Here is a 25,297-nt window from a genome sequence, read left to right as displayed (position 1 = left end):
TGTTGTGAGGAAGCTTTCGGCCTCTTCCCCTCGCTGCTGAGTGAGGTTCCACTAAGCTCCCCAGCTGTCTCGCTGCCCTACCTTGAGCAAATAAAACGTGGGGCCGTGCTGAGCTGGGACCTCTGCAGGCAAAGCGGAGCTGGGACCTGAGCCAATTCCAGCTGCTGGTTCTCAGGGCAGCATGACCGGGATGGCAGGAAGGGAAAGACGGGAGGTTGGGGGGAAGGAAAGGCAGGTACAGCTTGGGCTTTAGCTGGGGGAACCTTGTCTGGAGAAGTTTTGTGGTCTGTTTTAATCGGAACTAACTCAGTCGTGTTCAGCTCGCTACGTGACGGTGCGAGCGCCGGTGTCAGCGTTGGGGGCCGGGCAGGAGGTCAGGAATTTCAGATTAAACCCCAGCCCCAGAGTCCAGCAGCCAGGGAGCCTCCTGTGGGGGTGCGTCCTTGCAAAGGGGAGCTCCCCGGGTTCCCTCGGAGGTTTTGGGGAAGCGCAGCTCTGCCACTGGCCTTGTGGAGATGGTCAGGAGGTGTGTGCATAGATTGGAGAAGGGAAAACTCAGCCTGGAGAGCCGGGCTGGACAAGGGACATTGATCTGGAGAGAGTCAGGTCATCGGCTTGTGTTCGTGGCTGCACTGGCCCGGTGGAGGATGCGGAGTTTGGGAGCGAGGAGCAATGTGTTGTGCCACAAGGAGGGAGATCAGACAAGGGAAAGATGCTGGTGGTTGGAGGACCTCTTGTTGGACTTTTCCGGCTGTTGGGAAACCTGGCTTGTATGTGACCTTCTGTGTTTCTGCAGGTCCAGCTGTACCCAGGTGACCTCTGCCAGCAGGGCTGGTGTTTGGATCATTTACGTAGGGCAATGGACAGATGGGATGTGAGAACCAGCGTCTGGAGTGCATGAGCCAAAGCCAAGGTGGAAGGTGGCCTTCAGGAGACTTGGTCTGGACTTCTTTGCTCTGAATCTGGGAAGAAAATGTTGTTGATTGGTCCCGGTCGAGGTGGCAAAATTCACATCAGTCTGGAGTGTGAAGCCTTGAGCTGGCCCGGGTGTTGAGAATAGGAAGTTGTGGTCCTGGCGCCTTGGGTCAGGGTCTGCGGTGTGACGAGAGGTGCAGAGGGGTCTGGGGTGAGGCGTTTTGCTCCGTATGTGCTGATGGACAAATGTTTTGAAGCAGGATGGGGAGACAGCAGGCTGTGTCCTCTGTGGATGGTCAGCCATGGGCTGCGCCTTGGTTTCCATCCCAGGCATTGCTCGGTCCAGGTCTTTGTATTTTTCCTTCTGCTGTAGGAGCTCAAGTGAAGGATGGGGTGCGCTCTCCTCCTGGGAAGTACACATCCAGCTTTTACGTTTCATATCGAAAGCCTCTTGGCAATCTTTGTGTGGTCCCTACAGGGACTTCAATACCCAGATGAGTTGTGAGAATAGGATAGAATCATAGAACCATTTTGGTTTAAGAGACCCTTAAGATCATCGAGTCCAGAGGACAGCCTTGCACTTCTGGAATAGCTGAGTGGAGTTGGAGAACATGTTTAAGGTCCCAATCCATGCCTGGTTTCCACAGCGTGGACAAGCCATCCTGGGCAGGACCCGCTGAGACTTCTTTGTGTGCCTCTGTGCCTTGGGGCAGTCAGTTGGGGGAAGCCGGCGTTTCCACCTCGGAAATGCTGGTGAATCCCATTTGGGAACAGCTCTCCGCAGAGCAGCGTGCAGCCTCTTGGTGGTGAGAGCACGTGGTGACCCCAGAGCTGTTCTCCCTGGCGTGATGTCACTTCTCACAGAGGACCGGGGAAGGGGAATTGCGTGCTTGAGAAATGCTATTTAATTTCCTTGCTCCTTATTCTTTTATGCCCTTTTTTGCTGAGGGTCAAGTTTCTTCTTGAATCCCTTGGGCAGTAGGTGGCTGCTTCTGCTCGTCATGTTTTTCAGGACAGAAGAGGTGGAATTCCTTGCCCAGAAGATCCTTGCAGGGCAGGGGTGGAAGCTGCTGTGCCCACATGTGCTGCAGGACGGGACAGGGTCCTCAGCCCCTGCCTGTGAAGATGCTAAAGATATTCCTGATGCAGGGGGTAGGAATGGAGATTGGAGCTGGGCAGCTTCGGAGCTCACCGTTGATTTCATCAGGGTGTGGTTCGAGCCAGGGATAAGATTTGTAATGATTTAGCTCGCCTGCTAGGGAGAGAGACAACGGCTCAATAGTTTTTAATGACTGTGTGCGGTGAAGGAAGGAGTTAAAGTTTAGCCTTGTTGCAGGCGATTGCATATGTAGCGCAGCTCTAACTCGGTACCACCACCAGCCTTTCCTCATTGTTGCAAGGCTTTTCCCAGGCAGATGAACCTAAAAATACACCAGCTGTATGGTGAGGCTGACTCTCCTGTGGCCTGTGGGCTTTTCTCCTCCCCCCCCCCCCAGATAATCTCCCTCTCCCTTTTGCTAATTACTGGCAGCTCAGCAGCTCAGGCATTTGAAAATGGAGCCGGTCCCTTCTCCTAGGGCTGAGAGCAGCGAGTGACTTGGAGAGATTGCAGGTAAAGACCCGCTAAATGCCATTTTTCCTTTTGGGGGTTGGTTATATGGGGATTTTCGATCCCATTTCTTCACTCTTCCAGCCTCCCTTGCAAAGTGCAAGACTGTAAAGCTCCTGGGACAGTTTGCAGACCTCATCCCACAGCTGGAGAGCAGCTTCTCTCCAAGACAAAATGATGCTTTCTCTAACCCTAGGGGTGCAGACCCGCCTGGGACTCCCGCAGGGCTCCTCCCGGGGATGCGCTGTGGGCAATGTGAGCTCACTGGGGTCCTGGTGATGCAGGAGTGGGGATGGCAGGGGGGTCTGTGGGTGCCAGATGTGCATCTCTGTGCTCGTCAGCGTGTTTGACATCCCATCTTCAGCTGCTTCTGCAAGGGCTGCTGCTTTGTATCCTCACCGCCTGTGCTGACTCGGCATCTGCCAGTGCTCTGGACTTGCTGCCTGGACGAGTGGAGAGCTGGTCCTTAACGCTCTGTCCAGTCTTTGCCTTTTAAGGTTAGTTTTTCCATCCCAGTACTCATGCTTTCTGCTCTCAAAAGTGATGATTATTTTCCCAAAGCGTGATCTGCCATCCCACACTCAGGTTTCTCGGGGGATGAACGCTGCGGGCCCCTTGCCACCTCTTTTGCAGCGCGCAAGTGGGACTCGGGCATTTATGGGGCAAGCCCATGGCTTTTTGATGAAAGGCTCTTTTGAAGTCAGGGTGCAGGAGTGTTGGCTGGGACGAGGCGTGCAGCTCCATCCAGGTCACGCAGCAGCTGTGACCGTCTCGGCGCGGCCACTTTTGAGGTGAAACCGTGTGCAAACGTCCTTTCTGGCGTGGGATGAAAGGAGCTGGGGCGGATTTGGCGCTTGCGCAATTGCTTTGTTTCTGGCGGCAGGTTTCCTCCTATATGTTTGTGCCTGTGTGTATATGTGTGTGTGTGCGTGGAAAACCCCCAGCCCTGCGTGGGAGTGCTCTGTGCTGCAGGATGCTCTGTGCTGCATCTCTTGCCATCCAGGCAAGTGAAATGGGGTGTATTTTTGGTCCTACTCTCCAAGTTGGCACGCGTGCATCCGGGCTTGAGGTATCTATTATTTTATTGCAGGCTGTTTCAGGGCTGGGCTTGGCTCCAGGGTGTCTGCTTGGGGTTTTCCATGCTTTGGGACCGTGGTGTGCACAGTGCAGGTCTTGGTTCCGAGTGGCACTTGCACGTGGGTCCTACCTGGGGTGAGATGGTATTTGGGTGCAGCCCTGGGGGGTTCGGGTGCCTCATGGTTTAAAGTGCATACCAGCGGAGGAGCTGCCGTGCCGTTAGCTGTACTATGACCTCTCTGGCGGAGGTGGAGGTGGTGTGACGGGAGGGAAATGCCCTTTGGACCCTGTGCTGTTGCTCCCGTGGGCAGGGAGCTGCTCCGGTGCAGGGTTGCCTGCCGCCCCCAACCGCTGGGGGTTGGACCCCGCTTTAATTTGATCCAAGTCTGAAGTACCCACATCATTTAATCCTGAAGAAAGCAGACAAACTAACCATTCCTACTTTTTTTTTTTTTTTTTTGGTAATAATTGCTACTGATGGTTTCAAGCAGGACAGGACAAAACCCCCGCTGGTGTCAGGGCACTAGGATAAGGTGTTGCTGCTAACGTGTCTTTAGGAGCAGAAATTTTGGCCGAGCTCAGCAGAATGTCGTCTCTGTGCTCACCACAGCTCTGCCTCGCTGTGTTCATGCTCTGGCTCCTGAGTAGCAGTTCCCTACGTTAATTTGTCAGTCTCATGTAGGCCTTTCTAAGCCCCACATCCTGACCTCTGGCTCTCCTACTCCCTGAAACAGAAGTGGTGTGGAGGCTTTGCCCAATCATGGAATAGTTTGGGTTGGGAGGGACCTTCCCAGTTCATCCAGTGCCCCCCCTGCCATGAGCAGGGACATCTGCACCAGCTCAGGTTGCTCAGAGCCCCGTCCAGCCTGGCCTGGGATGTCTCCAGGGATGGTTCATCCACCACCTCTCTGGCCAACCTGGGCCAGGCTCTCACCACCCTCATTGCAAAAAATTTCTTCCACACGTCTGGCCTGAATCTCCTCTCCTTTAGTTTAAAACCATCACCCCTTGTCCTATCACAACAGACTCTGCTAAAAGGTCTGTTCCCATCTTTCTTATCGGCCCCTTTTAAGCACTGAAAGGCGCAATAAGGTCTCCCCGGAGGCTTCTCATGCGCTGGGGCCCAGTGTAGCCGGCAGGTCTGCAGGGATGGCTGGGGCTGGGCTTGCCCTGGGAAGGGAAGGTTTCATGTTTGCTGGAAGCAGGAGAAGGGGAGGAAAAAGCCTCTCCCTTCCCTCTGACATCTCCCCAGCTGGCTCCTTGGCTTGGGAAGGGGGGCAGCAGAACTGAAGGATGCCCTATGGGATGTCAGGGTACTGTATGGTCCAGATGGTGATGGCGAAGCCCCCCAAGGTGTGTATGGGGCCTGGCTGGTGGGTCACACAGCCCTGTGCGATCTGGGGTGCTGGCAGAGCCGCGCTGTCACCACTGGCAATATTTCCTCCCCGAGCCACTCCCTGGGATCCTGCCCCAGGTTATCCCTGCTGACTCAGAGATGGGCGGTAAGGAGAGGGAGGTTCTCCTCCTTTCTCTGGCTTTTCGAGCGGCTTATCTGCCGTGGCTGAGGTGGGGAACTGCGGGCTGAGCTCCTATCCCAGCCGTGGACCTTGGGAGCGATGGTTCTGCGTTGGGTGCATGGGTTGTGATGGTGTCACTGGGATGGGCTCCGTGCTGGCAGGGGGGGTTTGCACAAACCCACATTACCCAGGGGTGCTTGTGCCTGTGGAGGGGTTGGAAAAGATGGAATCACAGAATCAGTTTGGTTGGAAGTGACCCTGAAGATCATTGAGTCCAACCGTTCCCCCACCCCTGGCACTAACCCGTGTCCCTGAGAACCTCATCTCCGTCTGTCCAGCCCCTCCAGGGATGGTGACTCCAGCACTACCCTGGGCAGCCTGTTCCAATGCCCCACAGCCCTTTGGGGAAGAAATTGTTCCCCAGATCCAACCTCAACCTCCCCTGGCGCAACTTGAGGCCGTTTCCTCTGGTCCTGGCGCTTGTTCCTGGGGAGCAGAGCCCGACCCCCCCTGGCTCCAAGCTCCTTTCAGGCAGTTGTTGAGAGTGAGGATGTCACCCCTCAGCCTCCCATTCTCCAGGCTATAGGGACTGGGATGCAACCAAGGCACTGCCGAGCTGTCTGCCTTGGCTCCCTGCAGCCATCTCCCCGCTGCCAGGGATGCAAAGGTCACACAGATGTGGATTTTTGGCTGCCTCCTTGCCGCGCTGTATTACCAAGGCCCAGCTGTGGCACAGCAGCGTGCAGAGCTCTCCATCCTCCCTGCCTGTGCCCCCTCGTCCCTCCAGCGCCTCTCAAGCCGACTGCCTGATGATTGGCCCCGCATTCCTTAATGCGTATAAATGCCAGAAGGACGTGCTTCTCCTTGCCGTGCCCGCTCGCTCCCCCCGCCGTCTCCTGCCCAGCGCCCTCCTGGGCTTTGTCAGGCAGGCAGGTGGCAGGGGCGGCAGGCAGCGTGCCAGGCTCTCGGCTCTCCCAGCTCCTTTAAAAGGTCCATCCTCTGTGCAGGGGCTCGGGCTGTGCTTCCTGCAAACTGGGGCTTTGCATGTGCGCCCAGTGCTGCCACGGGGCGGGACAGAGGCAGCAAAGCTGGTGGGCTCCTCTTGCAGTTTGTTAGCAGCCATCCCCGGCTAATGCTTTGGTGCTGCTGGTGGTCTTAAAAGCAGGTTGGGGCTAGCTGTGCCCCATCGAGGTGTTTGTATGCGGTAGGTGTGCTGGGGTGCATCGCCAAGTTGCCGGGGATCATATGATCGCAGGATGTCTTGTATTGGAAGGGACCCACAAGGATCATCGAGTCCAACTCCTGTCCCTGCACAGGACACCCCACAGTTCACACTGTGTGTCTGAGGACGTTGTCCAGTCTCTTCTTGAACACTGCCAGTCTTGGGGTTGTGACAACTCCCTGGGGAGCCTGTTCCAGTGTCCAGCACCCTCTGCGTGAAGAACCTTTTTCTAATGTCCAACCTGACCCTCCCCTGGAACATCTTCCTGTTATTCCCTTGGGTCGTGTCACTGATGGAGTGTGCTGGTCCGCTCCAGCCAGCAGCTGCAGGCTGGCTCGGGCAGCAGCTGCTCTTCCCAAGCAGTTTGGGCAGAGGGCAGGGCAGGGTGGTGGTCCTTGGAGGAGGCTGGTGGTTGAGGCTCAGATGGTGGGACAAAGCATGTGACAGCGCCTGTGCATGACCGTCTGTGACCAGGGGATTGTCCTCAGCATCTTGCAGGCTCCCGTGGTGTCCTCCCTAGGGATGTGTTTTCCTCCGGGGCAGGAGCTAGTAGAGGGTGTTTTGTTATGCAAAGCAGCAAAGTCTCTGGCAGGTGGGGTGTTCCAGGCTTGACCCAATGAAGGAAAGCCTCCTAACCTCGCTCTTCTTGTCTTTCTCCCTCTAGGGCTGACCGGACTGGCCGTGCCCACAATGCCCTGAACGCCGAGCGCAGTGGAACCAGAGGAGACTGTGTCCCGTTAGCTTCTCCTCCCTCCCTCATCCCTTTAGTTTGGGTTTGTTTCTATTTATTTTGTGGTTGGGTTTGGGCATGGCCTTGGCCGAATGCGAGGCTGCCGCGATGTGGCTCCTTTGGCTCAAGCACCACTTGTCCATCAACGTTTGGACCTTGCTGCTCTTGGGGAGCACCTGGCTACCGCTGGCGGAAGGCAGCCCCAAGTCTCCCTTTAGGACTTTCCCGGTTACAGACTGGAGCTTGACGCACTTGGTGGTCCACAACAAAACTGGGGAGGTCTACGTGGGGGCTGTCAATCGGATCTACAAGCTCTCCAATAACCTCACACTCCTGCGGACCCACGTGACGGGGCCCGTGGAGGACAATGAGAAATGTTACCCGCCGCCCAGCGTTCAGTCCTGCCCGCACGGGCTGGTCACCACCAACAACGTGAACAAACTGCTCCTGGTGGACTACTCGGGGAACCGGCTGATCGCCTGCGGCAGTGCCTCCCAGGGTATTTGCCAGTTCCTGCGGCTGGATGACCTCTTCAAGTTGGGTGAGCCCCACCACCGCAAGGAGCACTACCTCTCCAGCGTCAACGAGTCGGGCACCATGTCTGGGGTCATCATCGAGGTGCTGAACGGGCAGAACAAGCTCTTCATTGGGACGCCCATTGACGGGAAGTCAGAGTACTTCCCCACGCTCTCCAGCCGTAAACTGATGGCCAACGAGGAGAACGCGGAGATGTTTGGCTTTGTCTACCAGGACGAGTTTGTCTCCTCCCAGCTCAAGATCCCCTCGGATACACTCTCCAAGTTTCCCACCTTTGACATCTACTACATCTACAGCTTCAGCAGCGAGCAGTTTGTTTACTACCTGACCCTGCAGCTGGACACCCAGCTCACCTCGCCCGACTCCACCGGGGAGCAGTTTTTCACCTCCAAGATCGTCCGCCTTTGTGTGGACGACCCCAAGTTCTACTCCTATGTGGAGTTCCCCATCGGTTGTGTGCAGGACGGCATTGAGTACCGCCTGATCCAGGACGCCTACCTGACCAAACCTGGCAAGGCTTTGGCCAAGTACCTGGGCATCTCGGAGCGGGAGGATATCCTCTTCACCATCTTCTCCCAGGGCCAGAAAAATAGGGTTAAGCCTCCTAAGGAGTCTGTGCTCTGCCTCTTCACGTTGAAGAAGATCAAGGATAAGATCAAAGAGCGTATCCAGTCGTGCTACAGAGGGGAAGGGAAACTCTCGCTGCCCTGGCTCTTGAATAAGGAGCTGGGCTGCATCAACTCGGTGAGTTCCTGCTTTTCTCTACCCAAGCCAGGCTGTTTCTGGCTCCTGGTGGTTCTCTCTGGCCAGATCCTTGCTGGTGACCTGAGCTCTTGTTTCCCACTGGGAGTACTGGTGCCGTTAGGGCTGGGTGCTGGGCTTGCTTGGTAGCATTCCTCATGGAGATCACAGCTTCATCGCGGGCCAGTCTGGGTTTGGGTTGCATCGGTGCCCATGGAGAGGTCCAAGCAAGGGGCTCCATGCCAACGCAGGTACCTGCTTCTGGTTCCCCTCCCCGGTGGATTTGGGGAGTGTCGGTGAGCTGGGCTGGGAGGGCAGGATGCTCAATCCTCAAGACACCTGCTGCAGCTCTGTTGGGCAGTCCCTTGCAGATGGCACGTGAATTGGTGAGTGTTGTGTCACCTGGGGCTGAGCAAAAGATGTTTGGGACAGTAGGATGCGTGGGACGGGTAGCATGGACCTGATGGAGAGAGGCAGGGAGGTTGATGGTCTTGGTAGGAGTTTGTCATGTTCAGCATGGAGAGACCACGTCCTCTCCATGTGGTGCTGGAGAGGAGGGCAGAGGGCACAGGGCACTGTGAACGAGGTGGGTTTTGAGCATGGCCAGTGCAAAGTGTCACCCAGAGGTGCTGGCGGCGAGCGCTGGCATCCCAGAACAGTGATTTCCAACTGTTGCTGGATTTTTTTTTCCAGGCAACATTATAAACCAGAGCGGTTGCAGGGAGTCTCTGGGTGACAGGGAGGTCTGAGCACCAAGCAGGGGCAGATACCTGGCAGAGAGGGGTTTTGGGATGCTGGTGTGTGCGTGTGGGAGGATCCAGTGGAGGTCCCGATACCCTTGCTATCGCCCACCCACCCAGCCTCACTTACTGGTGCTCGGCACCCATCGCTGAGCCCCCAGCCCTGCCTGAGCAAGGGTTTGGGTGCCTGGCGGTCCCCGTGGGTGGGCAGGGGGTCCCCGCGGAGCAGCCCTGCCTTCCCTCTCACCGTCCTCCCGCAGCTCTGGAGGAGACAGCGAACAGCTGCCTGACAAAGTAAAGGGTTTGCTGTCAAGAGCGCTGGGCTCGCAAATCAGATTTTGGCTTTGAACTAATTCAATTTTGTTGGAAAATGATGAAATCGTTACACTGCTGCCTGTTGGGTCGCGCAGCTGCCGGCTCCAGCAGCCGAGATGCTCACCAACCACCTCCCCCAGCACCCCACAGCAGCACCGTGCCCCCTGGATTTCGGGAGGGGGCTCTGCCCCCCCCGGCATTTTGGGTGGGGTTTCATGCTAGGAGGGTCCTGGGATTGCTACTTGGTGGGCAACCTGAGCAAGTAGGTGGATCTGAAGGTGCTCTGTGGGTCCTGCAGACTTGCTGGGTGGAAGGATATGTGTCATGATGTGGGGTGGCTCCTGCTTTTGAATGGGTTGGGTTTGGGGGGTGCTGCTCTCCACTAGGGGAGCCAGGTGGTGTTTTCTGTTCCTGTCCTCCTCCAGCTGCCAAGCAGAGCTGGGAAAGACATGACCGCACCATGAGTCAGGCCCTCAGCCCCTTGCTGTGCTGAGCACAAGCCAAAACAGACCCCGTGGAGCATGGAACTTCTTGCTGGCAGGAATCTCGGTGCCCCTAATAAAATGCAGCCACCTCTGGGGTGGGTTGTGACAGTGATGGATCTGTTGGTGATGGAGGCTGGCCAGAAAATAAAGGGCATATATATATTTTTTTAAAATTTATTTTTAAGGGGGCAGAATGCAGTTGCTCAAATCAGTAGTTGCTTGGGATTTACACCCCATCCGTATGGAAAATATCCTGGTAGCGCTCTTGCTCCCTTCCTTCGACGCAGTGAGGGGCTGAGGCTGGTCCATGCTGGAGGAGGCTTTACTGGTGCCCCCCTCCCAGACCTCGGGGAGCGAGGGGTGCGGGGATGCTCATCCCTCAGCGCCGCAGGGCAGCTCCCATTCTCTGGAGCCGGTGCCAGAGCCAGGAGCAGAGGCTGCCAGGCTTGGCAGCCAGCTCGGGAGATGTTAGTGGTTCCTCCCCGGTGCTGGCGAGCGGAGTGAATTCTTGTCTTCTGTTTCTCTCTCTCCCCTTCTGGGATGCAGCAGCAGCGGGAGAGAGAAGCAACACCCGGTGTGCTCAGACCCATGCATGGACTCGCATGCACAGCAAAGGCATGTTGGGGGACCGTCCCATCTGTTCTCCTGCACCAGCCTCGCTGCCCAAATCACTCCTGAGCCTGTCCAGAGGTTTTGTTGCTCGCGGTGTTTCACTGAAGAGGGGTTTGGCATTCTGTATCATAGAATAGTTTGGGTTGGAAGGGACCTTCCCAGTGCCCCCCTGCCATGAGCAGGGACATCTGCACCAGCTCAGGTTGCTCAGAGCCCCGTCCAGCCTGGCCTGGGATGTCTCCAGGGATGGTTCAGCCACCACCTCTCTGGCCAACCTGGGACAGGCTCTCACCACCCTCGGGGGCAACAATTTCTTCCTCATGTCCAGCCTGCATCTCCCTCCTTTAGTTTAAAACCATCGCCCCTTGTCCTAGCACAACAGGCCCTGCTGAAAAGTCTGTCCCCATCTTTCTTACCGGCCCCTTTTAAGCACTGAAAGGTGCAATAAGGTCTCCTCGGAGCTTCTCTTCTCCAGCTGAACAGCCCAACTCTCTCAGCCTGTCCTCCCAGCAGAGCTGCTCCAGCCTCTGATAATTCTTTTGGCTCCTCTGGCCCCTCTCCAACAGCTCCATGTGTCACTCCGCTCTGTGCTGTCCCTGTGCAATGCCCGGAGCTGGCAGGACGTGGGCAGCAGCGTTGCCCAAGGGAGAAAATGAGTTTTGAGTCCTTGCTGGGGCTCGCTGCCCAGCCTGCTGGCACAGGGTGATGGCTGGTGACAAACTGGCCCAAACTGGGCTGGGATAAGCCAAATCCTTCCCAGGGGCAGGCAGAGAAATGCAGATGTTAACAAACTGTACCATGCTGGGATGATTCCTGGGCAGTGGTTAATGTGCTGAAAGCCTGGCATCCCAGCCTGGCACTGGGTACCTGCATCCTCCTCCACGGCTCTTTATGTCCCCTGCATCCTCCATTGCAGACCCTGGGGGCCCACAGGAGGTGGCATGTGCCTGTAATGGTGTTAACTGGTGAATTACTGCCTAATTAATAATGCTGAGTGGTGCGAGCCTCATCTCTGCTATCTGCTCCCTCATTGCTTTTCTAAGTGGGCTTGAAGGGATGCAATGAAACAAGGCATGCAAAGGAGATGGCCCGTTCCCACTGCAGGCCCACTTTCCCCCCTCTGACAGGCCATTTCCACCGAAATCTAAGTTTCCTGACCCTGTTTTGGGGAGACGGGTTAGTGCTGGGAGAGAGGAGAAGGCTGCAGCACTTGGAGGTGGAGAGTAGTGGTGTCTGGGGGCCAGGGGCAGCTGAGAGGGATGCCGAAGGAAAGCGGTGAAATAAATAACAAAAGAAAAAAACCAAAACCCAAACCCCTAGAACAACAACGCCCGCCTTGCAATGTGCTGAGGCCATGGTCCCTGCAAGCACCCCTGCAAACCGGGAGTGAGCAGAGCTCGGTGCCTCCTGCAGATCCCAGCATCTGCAAGCTGAGACACCGCAAGGTCACTGGCCCTCGCGTGTTGTGGTGCGTGTCGATCCCTGCCAGCACCGGCCAGCGGACAGCTGTCCCTCTGTCCTTCCGTCCCTCCATCCCTCTGCCTCACCTCTCCCAGCAGCCGCATCCTCCAGGGATATCGGTTGGTGCCATAACCCTCGTACCGCTGCCCTTGGCCCGACCTCCCCATGCTGCCTGCCTGTGCTTCCCTAACGAGCCAGTTTTCTGTTAATGAGCTAATTGTCGGCGTAATTATTTGTCGAGGTGGTGTCGGCATCTCGGCGGCGGGCGCTCCTCGTGGTCCTGGAGCGCAGCTGTATTTGTCATTTCCCAGAGAGTTTGTTGAGACAAAGCAGAGAAGAGTGAACACCGTAAACATCTCTCCTCTTGCATATTCAGCAGCCAAGGGGTTGGGGAAGCAGCAGATTGAGTGTGGAGAGAGCAGAATTGGCACCCAGGGGCTGCCGGGGCTTAACCACCTTCATGGCATCACCCTTAACCCCTCTACTACTGCCGGTGGCTGGGTGGAAGGTGTCGGGATGCTTTACAGAGGGGCTGTTGGGGCCAGAGAGCTTTTTTTTCCTCAATAAAGTGCCTGAAAGTTCCCGGGTATCTGGATGGGAGTGGGGTGTTATTGGCTGGAGCATTGCTTCTGTCTCAGCCTGCAGTTGGAAAGAGAATTTTCTTGGACCTGCTGTTTTAAAATGTCAAGCCTGGTGATGTAGAGGAGGATGCTTAGTGTGTGTGCTGGTTGATGGATAGGAGAGGCTGCTTGCAAGGCTGGGATTCAGAGGATAAGTGGAGAGGTCCTAGTTCCCCTTCTCTCCTTGTCTTGCCATTGCAGAGGTGCATGGAGCACCCTGTTCCTTTTTTTGGGAACCCTGCATCTCTTCTGCCTGGTTGGAGGAGTTCCTCTGGTTTAGGGAAGGATGAGTGAAGGTCAGGAGGGGGAAGGGAGTTGATCTTTGGCCATAAACTAACTCAGGCATCTCACAAAACCAGAAGTCAGAGGAACTGAGGAAGCAGCCCAGCATCCCCAGGCTGCCTGGGGAGGAGGGCGAGGGGTCACACCATGGCTGCAGGAGGCTGAAACTGTTGTGGATGTGAGTGCATGGTGCTGGGGCGTGGAAAAATGCTGTGTTTCCCCTCCTCCCTGTGAGGGACTGTGGGTCGCTGCTGGGAGCTGACCCTCACTTCACGGGCAGTGAAGCTACAAAGATGCTGAGGGGTCTGGAGCATCTTTCTGATGAGGAGAGACTCAGAGAGCTGGGGCTGTTCAGCTGGAGAAGAGAAGCTGAGAGGGATCTTATTTATGCTGATAAATATCTCAAGGGTGGGTGTCAAGAGGATGGACCAGACTCTGTTCAGTGGTGCCCAGTGACAGGATGAGGGACAACAGGCACAGGCTGAAACACAGGAGGTTCCATCAGAATCTGAGGAGAAACTTCTTTCCTTTGAGATGCCAGAGCCTGGACCAGGCTGCTCAGAGTGGGTGTGGAGTCTCCTTCTCTGGAGACATTCAAACCTGCCTGGACGTGACCCTGTGTGATCTGCTCTGGTGACCCTGCGTTAGCAGGGGGGTTGGACTGGATGATCTCCAGAGGTCCCTTCCAACCCAAACCATCCTGTGATTCTGTGATGGGCATTGCAGCGCTATGGGCTGCCCTTGTGAACATGGAGCTCGGGAGCTCGGCGTTTTCCCATATGCTCCGTGCACATGCTGTATGGATTTAAAACCCCTTGGGGACTGGCATGCATTTGGAGGCCGCTGCTTGCCAAAAAACATCTCTCTCCCCTTAAAATTTCAAAGTTACATAAGGAACCTTGTGAAGCGGAAAAATCCCGTGGCTGGAGCAGAGTGTCCCCCTTGCTGCCCTGACCTCCTGCCCCCAGGCTTGCTGCTGCCCTTGGGGATCTGACCAGAGCCCTTCGCTGCCTGGGATGGGCCAGTGGCTGCTGGGGGTGCATTTTGCTGGTGCTGTGTTGCTCTGTGAGACCACTGCCTAATGTGGGACCTCTGGGAGCTCCGTGGGCCCCCCCTAGGCTGGATACCCATGGCCAGGTTCTCTTGTTCTGCTCAGCAGGTCAGGGTGACGTGGCGAGGATGCTCGATGCAGGGAGTGAGCGCTGCAGAGCTGGTCCTGGTCCCACATCCCAGCTTTTAGAGGGGACACCCCTCTGGCTTTGCCGTGCCCATCGGTGTGATCTTCCTCACGTGAGGTCCCTGCTGTTGCAGCCCCAAGGGCAGAGAAGGGCTGGGGCAGATCTGCCTCTTCCCTGGGCAGAGCTTGCAAAAGCTTCTCCCCAACCCGTGGGCGAGCGCTGAACCGAGGAGGCAGCTGGCTGGGCCAGGCGCCTCGTCTGGGGCAAGGCAGCAGGAAAAAAATGTGGGGATTTCCTGAAGACGTTCCTGTGGGAGGTGGAGCAGGGCTGGCAGGTGGGGAGCGTGTTTGCTGAAGGCTCTGCTATGTGAAGCGAGGCTCTTTTCAGGAGTCCTGACCTGTTTGTCTTGGCACGGCCTTGGCTGGGAAGTGTTTTGTCTCTGGGGGAAGGCTGGGGTGCAGGATTCAGCGCATGCCGTCAAGTCATTCTTTTGAAGCTAGCTCCGGGGTGAGGAGAGGGGGGTGTGCGTGCTGGGGAGCTCATGCCGGCGTCCCACGTGTCTGCGGTGGCAGTGATGGGGATGGAGAGGGAGCAGGGATGCTGTGCTGGCTCCTGCTGGGTCTGTAAAGTGCTGCTCTGCAAGATGAAGAGCACCAAGAGCTTTGGCCTTGGTCTGCAAAGCTTGTTCAGATGCAGAGGGGGGCTGTATGCCTTGGATGTGTCCCAAGTGCCTTACATCAGCGTATAGAGAATTTTAAGGAAGCATCAGCTCATCCCTTTCCTTTGCGGGTGAGGTGGGAGCACTGGGACAGGGGGGGCAAGGGATGGGGCTGCTGAAGCTGCTGTAGCCGATGGGGCAGAGGTGGGAGATGGCTGGTGGCCACCTGAGAGGTCCAGCATGTCGAGGCATTGGCAAAAAGCTCATCTCTCCTCTGTTTTCTTCCAACAGCCGCTGCAGATTGACGACAATTTCTGCGGCCAGGATTTTAACCAGCCGCTGGGCGGGACTGTCACCATCGAGGGGACCCCGCTCTTTGTGGATAAGGAGGACGGGATGACCTCGGTGGCTGCCTATGACTACAGAGGACAAACCGTCGTCTTTGCGGGCACACGGAGTGGCAAGATCAAAAAGGTAGGAAAGCCCTCGGTGCTGCTGATGGGGAGGGATGACCGCTCGCCTCGCTGGCCCTTGGCGGGTACAGGTAGGGCTGTGCCTCCATCACAGCGTGACTTGTATAGTGGGGGTAACGTGCAAAGGGCCGCTGAGGGGCAATTCCTCCTTCCTCCTGTCTGCCAAGCAAATTTACAAAACCTCTGTCTTTTAGAAGGGTTATAACCTAGGGAAGTTGAGTCCTGGTTGTTGGTGGATCAGAGCCTGTCCTGTTGTCTCTCAGGGCGGGTGAGTTTGCTCTGTAGATGCCATGGGGCGAGCTCTGTCTGTCTGTCCGCGTCCATATGGCTTTGCAGGGCGGGTGGAGGTTGGTGTTGATGGCTCCAGCCCGGTGCTGGGGGGGACTCTGCTCTTCCCATATCCCCCCACGGCACAAAAGGCTGCTTGTTGGTGGCAATTAGCAAATAGCTGTGTGCATGCCTTTCTCTGCCTGCATCTCCACAGGGCACGGATTTCCTGTTATCATAACATCGTGCCTGTAATTACAGCTGTACATGCCCTGGGTAAACACAGCTTGCGTTAACTGCATCCTCAGACAGGGAGAGGCAGCACCGAGGTCCAGGGGCCGGGGGGTCCGGCCTGTTGCTCTGTGGCTTGTGAGACGCTCCAGCATCCCGTCCTGGGCACAGCACCCTGAGTTTTTTGCAGGTTGTGCTGGTCAGGGTGCTCTGGACGAGGCAGGGTGACTTCCCTGGCAGGAATCAGGGCCAGAGTGACATTTTAGGGGTGTCCCCTGTATGTCGCACTCTCCCTGCCTCTGTTTTTCCCCTGTGCCCTACACCTGCCTGTTAGCAGCATCTTTAGGGGCAGGGGGACAGGGGCAGCCTGTGTTGGGGTGGGGGGCAGGATTTTGGGGGTCCTCTCCAGCCCCGCATACTCTGCTTGGATTTTCGCAGTCCTTGGGGGGGGGTGCAGCAGCACTGGGGCTGCGGGGAGCTGACAGAGGCAGCTCGTCCTCCCTTCCGGATCGATGAGGGATCCGGAGGGACTGGTGTTGCGTTGCTGGCGGCTTCTCCTGCCGCTGGGCTCCAGATGGGAGGTTTGAAACGGGGATGGGAAGGAAGGAGTGTGTGGGAGGAGGGGTAAGAAAGCCACAGGGACAGTATTACAGCTCCAGTTCCTTATTTATCTAGAGGGGCTGGCATTTTCTTTTTACACAGCAGATTTTTTTTTCCTCCTTTTTTCAGTTTTTCTCTTGTCTTTGCACCTTCAGAGCCACTTGCAGGCAGTGGTCTAGGGTGGGTGCCTGACTGGGCTGTGGACAATGTGCCACCAGGTTGAGGCCAGGACTTGGAGCCCAGGTGAGGCTTAAGCATCCTGTCCTGCTGGGCTTTGCCCAATTTGCTTTTTGCTAGTTTTGGTGCCCCTGATTGCTTGTCTGGCTCTCTGGCCCTGTGGGGCATGAGGGACATGGAACAAGAGCCTCATGGGGAGTGAAAAGATGGGTCTCGATCCTGTCCCGGCACAGAGACTCTGGGCAGGTTTTGTAGGCTTGTCCTGGCTGGAGCCCTCGGGGCTCTCGCATTGCAGTGTGAGGGCACCTTGCAGACGCTGAGCCCTCTGCCGCTGGGTCCCTACGAGGGCTGGGGGGGCTAGAGCTGTCCCCTGCTGTGACCTTAGGCTGGGCAGCCCAGCTGTTCTGCGGCAGGGGTTGCCTGGCCCGGATGGCAAAGTGCTGCCTCAGCAGCTACCTGATCCTGCCGCCCGGCTGCCGGCGAGGCTGGAGGGAGGGGAAGGCTCCCACCCTAGCGGGGGCTGCCAACCTGTCCCCGAGTGGTGCCGCCGTGTCCCCAGCCAGGGGACGGGATGCCTGGCAGGAGTACAGTGGAACGTGGCCGAGGCAGCTCCCCCAGGCACAGGGAGCAGGAGGTCCCTCTGCTTTCGAGCCATCGGCATTTCCCTGTCCCCTTGGCAAGTGCCTGCATTTGGCTTGGTGAGCCTGGTGGCTTCTCTGCCCTCCTGCTGGTCCCCCCTGCCTGTGCCGGCACCTCCTGGCATCTCCTTCGGGGGGAAAGGGCTGTGCCGACAGCTGGGCGCCCCCTCCCCATCCCCAGGAGCCCTGTCATGGATGCCGCTCTGCCGAGGGGGCACCGATCTCGCCATCTGGGCCGGGGTAAGGTCAGGGCAGAGTCACTGCCGCGTCTGGATTTTCCTTGGATGGCAGCTCCCTTGCCCAGCATTTGTCCGGGCTGTTGTGTGCAGACAGAGCCTCCCTTTGTGTCTCCCCCAACCCCAAAAAGCCACGCGAGGCTCTGGCTGCCCTGCAGCCTCTCCCCAGCCCTGCTGCCAACAGTTGCTGCCGGGGTGCCGGCAGCACCTGCTGCCTCCGCAGCTGCAGAGAGGCCTTCCTTTTGGGGGGGGTGGAAGGACATTGCAGGCAATGTCAGGTTTGCAAAAGTGGTGGTGGGACAGGAGCTGCGGGCTGGGATGGGGAGGCACCAGACGGATGGAGATAATAGAATCATAGAATAGTTTGGGTTGAAAGGGACCTTCCCAGCTCCCCCAGGGCCCCCCCTGCCATGAGCAGGGACATCTGCACCAGCTCAGGTTGCTCAGAGCCCCGTCCAGCCTGGCCTGGGATGTCTCCAGGGATGGTTCATCCACCACCTCTCTGGCCAACCTGGGACAGGCTCTCACCACCCTTATCATAAAAAAATTTCTTCCTCATGTCCAGCCTGAATCTCCCCTCCTTTAGTTTAAAACCATGCAAGACCCCCGGGATGCTGAGCAGGTCACAGCAGCGAAGCCCGTGGCAGCCCGCTCCCAGCTTGTCCCCGCGGGGTCACCAGGCAGGCCGTTACCTTTGGCTGGCCCCGAGTTATGCGGAGAGGCCAGGCTTGGAAAGCCCTCAGCCCCGCGTGCTCGCCGTCCTCCGTGCCAGCAGTCATGGGACTGGGGGCACTGGGGGAGTTCCTGCGGCTGCCCGGGTGAGCAATGCGGGGATGACTGAGCCGCTTCCCCCCGCGCCGCCGCGTCAGGGACCCGGCCCTGCACCCCGCGGTCTGAGGGTGCCGCGATGGGGAAGTGACACGGGGACACGAGCTGAGCGTGCTGCAGCGGGGATGGCCAGGGGGTGTTCGCGCAAGGGAGGCAAGCCTTGCTTCCTAATGCTTGGGTTTTTCCTTGGCAATCTTTTTAGTGGGCGGTTGTCATTTTCCCAGGTTGTCTTTCCTATTTTTTGGGTGGACAGAAAGTTGCGTGTGTAATTGCAACGGGAGCGCTCAGTCACATGCTGAAAATGTTTGACTTGTAGTCACCTCTTAACCTGTGTGTACCAAGGGCACGATTTTGGGTTTGCTTGAAGTGTTGTAGGGAGAGAGGGAACAAGGATGACGCTGGAGAGGGTGTGCTGATGGTGCAACCCCCTCCCAGTAACTGCACTGTGCTGAGCTGGCGGCTCCGAGACGGGACAGTGGGGCATCCCCGGAGGTGCAGCACAGACTGGGCTGCTCTTGTTAGTTAGCTTGCCATCTGCTCCTCGTTATGCAAACAAGACACTGCCTTAGGGCTCCACTGAGCTCTGGTGTGGCCCTTGTGGGTTGACCCAGTTTTGGGTGCCGCCTGGTTATTTTTGGGGGGGTGAGCTGAGCTCTTCCCTCGAAGCAGCTGGTGGCTCCCTGCCCGCTGCCGTCCCCTGGCTGCTGCAGAGCGAGGAGGCTGTGAGCTACTCCTCCTGCCACAGGAGATATCCAGCACAAACTGGGATACAAGTGCTGGAGATCCCTAAGGTGGACATGGTCATGGGACCGTGCAGCTGGTGCATCCCAGCCAGGATAGCATCAGACTACACATCCCTCGCAGCCAGTTGAGCTCTCTTTTTTTTTTTTTTTTGAGGATTATCTGACTGCTCGGTTGGTACCATAATCCCTGCAGCTCCCTGCCCTGTCCTGAAACCGTCTGGCCTCGGGCGTGAATGCATCAGGACGCGTCTCGGTCGGGAATCCGCTCCCCGCTGGGGCTGGCGCTTGCTGCAGCTTGTTTATTCTCTCCCATGGAAAGCGCAGCTGAGCCGCCCCCACCTCTGGCTTCTTTGGCTTCTCCACTTTAATAATAATAAATAAACTCTTCACGCTAAGTGGGTCATCCCCATCCCTGCACAATGTGGTCCTCCTCTCCCGTCCTGGAGAGGGCAGAGAGGCTGCCGAGGACTTTTGGGGGGCCAGATTTGGCAAGCCATGGAGGCACTCCTGTTCTGTAGGGTTGTCTTAAAGCTTTGGAGAAGGATGCCTTGGTGTATTCACAGCCCTTGGTGTATGTTTGGGCAGTGTGAGCCTAAAATGTGCTATGAGGAGGGGGAGCTGCTGCCTGAGGGCTCTTGGAGAATTTCTCCCTTGTCTGCTGGTTCTCTTCCCATTGTGAAAGCCCCTTTGTGCTGCCCTCTGGGGTGCGAGGCATGACCTGATTGTGGTCCACGTGAACTGGAAGGAGAAGCCATCAGGCTCCCTCCCCGCTCGGCTGGTCCCCATCCCACGGGTCCTTTCGTATCACCCTCTGCTTAGCGCTCAGGGTAAGCGGCTCTGGTTGAAAAGGGGCCCTTTGTGTCTGGGCATGTGAAATCCGGCTCCCGGAGCACCCAGAAGGGCTCAGCCGCGCTTGTGACCCCACTGCCGGCTACCTTAATACTTCCTGCACCTCCGGCAGGCTTTTTTTGGGGGGCCGGGGGAGCAGATTTGGGGCATGAAGCCTGCCTTGCCCTGGCGGTGTCAGCCGGTGACCCTCGAGGACTCCCCGAGCATTGACCCCGGCGCAGCCCCTGGAAATCCTCTCCTGCCTGCGTTGCTGCCTTTCCCCAGCTGCCCACCCAGCACAAGGGCCTTTTGTTCCTCCTGCCTCTTCCCTCTGCCCTCTCCCGCTCTGTCCCTATCCCCATCCCATCCCCTGGGGACCCCTCGCCCCCTCCCCACATGCCCACAGTCCCCCTGGGCGCCTGTGCCCAGCCCCAGAAGGGAGATCTGCTCCTCGGAGCGTGCGCCCGCGCCTCTCCCCAATCAATGGCAATAATTTTATTGGCATGACAAGGTAGCTGACGGTTGCCAAAGTGAATCCATCAAAATACCTCTCGGCAGCTCCCCGCCCCCTCGAGAGCTCTCGCCGGAGTCGTTAAGCTGTTTTAATCAAGGTGGTGGCTGGAGAGCTGGCGCGTTAAGTGGATGGGGTGATGAGGAGGGGGTGGTGGAGCTTTCCCCGTCCCCTGCTCGTGGCGGGGAGCGCTCGGCATCGCCCGGCATCGCCCCGCTCCTGCTCAGCAGGAAGGGGCCCTGCTCGCCGACATCGTCGGGCTTTGTTGAGCCGCCCGGCTCCGAACAGGATGTCTCATTGTTGGAGGAAACAATTAGAAATTCATCATGAACCGTTGGCCTCGGGGACAAGCTGGGGTGTTGGGGCTGGGGCTGCGGGCAGCTGCCGGCTCCGTCCTTGAGTGACTCCTGGAGGGGGACGCCGCCGGGGTTTGGGCTCCTGTGTCGCGCAGGATGGATGGGGCTGAGCTCTCCGAGGGATGCTCCGGCATGCTCGCACAGCCTTGGGGAGGCAGAGGAGTTGTTGGGGGCTCCCTCCCTCCAAACCCCGCTCCCTCCACCCCCGTGCCCCCAGGCTTTTTGACTCACAAGCCATAACCCTAATTTCCCCCCCGCCCCTGCCCCGCATCTGTTCTGCTCTCTGCACAAAGCCGGCAGGTGAGCGAGGGCTGGGAGCCTGGCTCCCGGCCAGCCGGGGAGGCAGCAGCAGCCGCCAACCCTGCTCCAGCCTTCCCTGCCGAAAGCGCTGACGGTGCACGTCTTGCCTCTCCCTGGCTCCGGCGCCGGGCGCCCGCAGGCATCGTGCTGCCTCACCCCAATCCATCAGCCCGCTCCGGCTGCCGCGGAGCCGCCGCTGGGTACAGCAGCATCGCCGCCGGGCTTTGCCGGTGTCGGGGCAAGGTGACTTTTGGGGAGTGGCGTGTTGCAGAAGCTGGAGAAGGCTCAGGGGTAGAGGTGGATCCTGAAGACCCTGCGTCTTCAACAGGGCTGCTGGGGGCAAATGTGGCTTCTGTATTTGCCCCGAAAAAGGCGGTTTGAGGGCAAGATGCCTCTCGGCAGCCCCCTGAGCCGTCTCTGCTGCTCTGTGGGATGTGCTCCAAACAGCAGCATCACCTTCACTGTCGGTCCCTGCAAACATCATCCCATGCTCTGGCAGGGGCTGCCACCCTGGAAATAGTCTGGAAATAGGTCTGGGAAAGGAAAAGCAAGAGCCTGCAGGTTTGCTTCTGTGTGCCGTTCCCGATCGTGCCCTTGTTCTTGTGGGGCTATGTAGGGTGGCCATGGCTCAGCAGTGCTGGGAGAGCGATGCTTTGGGGTTGTTGTTGGGGACACTGAGCTTGCCTAAACCTATGGGCGAGGGGTGGGCCTGCGTTAGGAAAAGGGGTGTGTGGACTTGCCCATCGCTGTGGGCAGGCAGCGCCGGCAGCGAGCGCTGGATTTTCCCTCCCGGCTGGTGGGGTTGGTTTGGTTGGTGAAGCATGAAGCTGCTGAGCGTTTTCTTCTGCATCTCTCTGCCCCTGAATGCGGGGCTGTGGTCCCTATTCTGCTGGAAGGAGCAGGAGCACGACTCTTGCTTTAGACCTCGCCTCTTGCTGGGGACCTCTGTGGTGGCCGCATGGGGACAGGGCAGGGTGAAAAGCCACCCCATTGAGATGGAAATGAGCTGGGAGGCCCCATCTCTGTTGGGTCCCTCCTGTTGAAGCCATTGTGCCTATTCACAGTCTTGAACACTGACTAATTTTGGCTTTTCAGGTGGGAGAATAGCCCTGGCCTCCCACCAGAGGCAGTGGAGAAGAGGGGGGACTCGGGAGCCCTTTTGGCTCCTCGGGAAGGCAGCAGTTTGGGAGGCAGGGACTGCTTGGATGGGGAGGGACAGTGCTGGTGTCCTGCCTCGCCTTTGTGCAGCCCCATTAACCCAGATTAATGGTGCCTGAGGAATTTGCCCTGAGCCGGTGGCTGCTGGAGAAGAGAGGATGCTGGAGGAGGGAAGATGTGTGCTCAGCAGGGGCCAGGCTGGTTTCCATGTTGTCTGAGTCCTTGCGTGTCCCAGCGCTGCCTCAGGTCGAGATGTGACAGTGGGGAAGGTCAGCCATCCCCTGTCCCTGTGGGCTGGTCTCCCCCCTTCTCCCCTTCCAGACTGGGAGGAAAAAATCCATCATAAATCAAGACTGAGTTGGAGGTGCCATGTGGCACTTGGGGGTGCAGGACGTGGCGCCGTCATCCATCTGCAAGGCTTTGATAGACATGGGGGTCACTCATCTCCACTCATCCCAAGTGGGGATGGCGCTGAGCCCCAGGCTGCTCCGAAGAGCTGCTGTTTGGCTTCCGTTATCCTCTGTCCTTGTTAATTATGGGCTTTCCTGAAGTGGAGCAGGGGAACAGATGCTGATGGCCAGGCTGATAACAACAGAGAAGGCAGCAGGAAGGTGCCCTGCAGGATCAGCATCGTGGGGTGAAATTTGGAGGTGGAGGAGCTGGGGGTGGGTGCTGGGCAGTTTCTGCCCTGTTTCTCCCATGGTCTTTGTTGTGCAGTGGGGTGGGGGACAGGAGTTAAACCCCGTCCCTTTGGGTACCAGAGAAGCTTGTGGGGTGGGACCAGAGCACTCAGTCCATATCTTGCCTGGGTCATTCTCAGCCTGCATGATACAGGGCAAACAAACCCAGGGATCAGGGCTGTGCTGGTAATCCTGGCGTGGCTGGCGGATGAGCAAATACTCGAGAGCTCTGCTCATCACAGGGCGACAGAGCCAGAGGTACGGCACGGGGGTTTAGATGTGCCGCCTGGCTAAGGAAAGGGTCTCCCAGCCTTGGGGGGTGTGGGTGTTAATCCTGGCTTAGGCCACCACAATAAGGATAATACCGAGCGTTTTACGTGATGGCACTTGATGATGAAATGAGTTTGATGGGTTCTTGCTTTAATCCCTTGGTTGGACACGGTTGTGTGGCTGGGGGTGAATCAGAGCGGGGTGGAGGCAGAGCTGGGTGTTGAAGGGTTTTTCTCCACATAAATCTCCCTGCATGCCCCCAGCAGCTTCCAAGCTGGGAACTTTCCCCATAACCCCCCCTCTCCCTTTCCTTGCCCATTGCAATTGGGTTGAGACTGGAGGGAGAGAGTGGGGCTGCAGCAGGGGACATGACGGGCAGGGGTAGTGCCATTGTTTGGGGTTTGGCACTGGGTTTTGGGGCCCCCGGGTGCTTCTGCTGGGTGGCCCGTGCTGTTCCAGAGCCGATCCTGGCACCTCCCTGCTCTTTGTGCACCCATGGACCAGCACAAAACCTCGCTGTGGCAGCGAGAGCAATTGTCTACACGGGGAGCAGTAGTGGGAAAGTTTTATTTAATGGATGCTTAGTTCTTTTAATGCCATTTAGCAGCTGGAGAGAAGGAAGAAAGCCAGCGCTGTGTGACAAGCCGGCTCTCTGCAGACTGAGGACGGGCTGTGGTGGTGGGGAGCATCCCTGCGGTCTCGCAGAGAGAGGCAGGATGATCTGATAGTGCTTTAATTTTGCCGTGCTTTGTGCTCTTGAGGGCAGCACCGCTTGGTTGCTCTGTGCCAGGATAGGTCCGGCATGGCTGGGGAGCTCGGTGGGGAGATGCGGGAACGGGTCATGCTGGGGGAAGCATCTCCCTCCCACCATAATCCCCGTACGGGTGAAGAAAACGACACCAGGCTGAGAAAGTCCGTGTGGATTTTATTAGCTACAACCCTAATGATGTATTTTGTATTGCTCTCCTGCGTGGATAAAAATTACCAGACCTTGAACAAAGGGGAAATAAAAAAAAAAGTCTCTCTGACCTTGAAGCTGTTCGTTCACTTGTCTTCATTTCATTCCCCTCGGCTGGGGATGTGGGTCAGTTTTGGGTGCTATTTATAGTCCGCTTCACTCGATGGTTTTCTTTACAAAGCAAAAGGTTGTCACCTTTGTTTCTGATACTGCAGAGAGGAGCTGCTCGAGGGAAAAGGAAGAATAAATGAGAAATTTTTCAGAGTGCTCCTGTACACGGCAAAGCTTTGTAATCTGGAAAGATCAAAAAGCCCCAGACTGCCGCGCCGAGCTCCTCATGTGGACATAGCCAGGGTCTGTGCTGCCCGGAGGGGTCCGGGATGATGCTCTGCCGTGCTGGAACCGATCGGAGCCTTTATCTGCTCCGAAATGGCGATGCTCTCTCTTCCTGAGCAGCTTGGCTCGCCTCTCCGTGTCTGGCGTGGTTGGCTTGGGTTGAAACAGCATGTTAGCTTAATTCTTCCCTTCTTCCTCCCCCATGAATGAAGACGCGGCTGCATTTCCCACCTTCAGCGGAGCCGCCCACCCGGAGGAGTCCCGCTGCCGAAATAGCATCACCCGCCTGCGCCCACATCCCCTCCTCTGGCCCCGTCCCTGACTGACAGGCTCGTTGAAACAACAAATGTTGCTGTAATTTAATTTTCAGGCAAACAATAGTCCGGGGACAATGTTAAATTCATGAAACTGGCTTAATGCGATGAAATTTAATGAAGCAATTTGTGTGCTAGCGTGGCTGTGTGCGGCTTCAGGGTAGCGGGGGTACCACACCGTCCCGCCGGGTGGTCCCTCTTTGGGGACAAGATGAGGAAAGATTGATGCTCCCGGGGAAAAGGAGGGGGGTTGTTCTGCTGCTTGATGCTGAGAGCTGGTGAGTCCCAGCTCCGTGGTTTGGCTGAGAGGGGACGGGTTAAATGAGGGTGTTTTGGGGCAGGAGGGGGCTTGGCTCTGCAGGCTGTGCCTTTCCCAGTCCTTTCCTCCCTTTGCCCGGAGCTCTGGGAAGGTCCCTTTGCCCCCCCAGCCCCCTTAGCGGAAGGTCCCTGCTTGGGGGGAGGGTTGCTGAGCCAGGGAATTGACCCCAGGGCTGGGGCTTGGCAATGGATGGATCCAGGCAAAGTGCTCCTGCTGCTGATCTCCAGCTGCTCCCAGAGACCTCTTATCCCCGCACCGTGTCCCTAGGGGGTATTGCTGGGCGAGGAGGGGCAGCAGGCAGAGCACAGAGCGGGGAGAGGAGCCTTTTCCTTGGGCTGGATGTGCAGCCTGGTGGGTTTATCCTCGGGGATGTGC

General features: G+C 57.5%; 1 protein-coding gene across 3 annotated transcripts in view; it reads left to right on the top strand.

Annotated features, from left to right (window-relative positions):
- PLXNA1 (plexin A1) overlaps positions 1 to 25,297 on the top strand; it is a 121,747-nt gene that overhangs the window by 7,398 nt on the left and 89,052 nt on the right. For all 3 annotated transcript variants that reach the window (XM_065642996.1, XM_065642994.1, XM_065642995.1), the window contains exons 2-3: positions 7,005 to 8,351; positions 14,991 to 15,173. In XM_065642996.1, coding sequence (XP_065499068.1) covers positions 7,149 to 8,351; positions 14,991 to 15,173 — 1,386 coding nt within the window. In that variant the 5' untranslated portion in view covers positions 7,005 to 7,148. The remainder of the gene's footprint in view (positions 1 to 7,004; positions 8,352 to 14,990; positions 15,174 to 25,297) is intronic.

Source organism: Caloenas nicobarica, chromosome 11, assembly GCF_036013445.1.
Source record: "Caloenas nicobarica isolate bCalNic1 chromosome 11, bCalNic1.hap1, whole genome shotgun sequence".
Lineage (NCBI taxonomy): Eukaryota > Metazoa > Chordata > Aves > Columbiformes > Columbidae > Caloenas > Caloenas nicobarica.
Note: the sequence above shows the minus strand (reverse complement) of the source record. Positions and strands in the feature narration are given on the sequence as shown.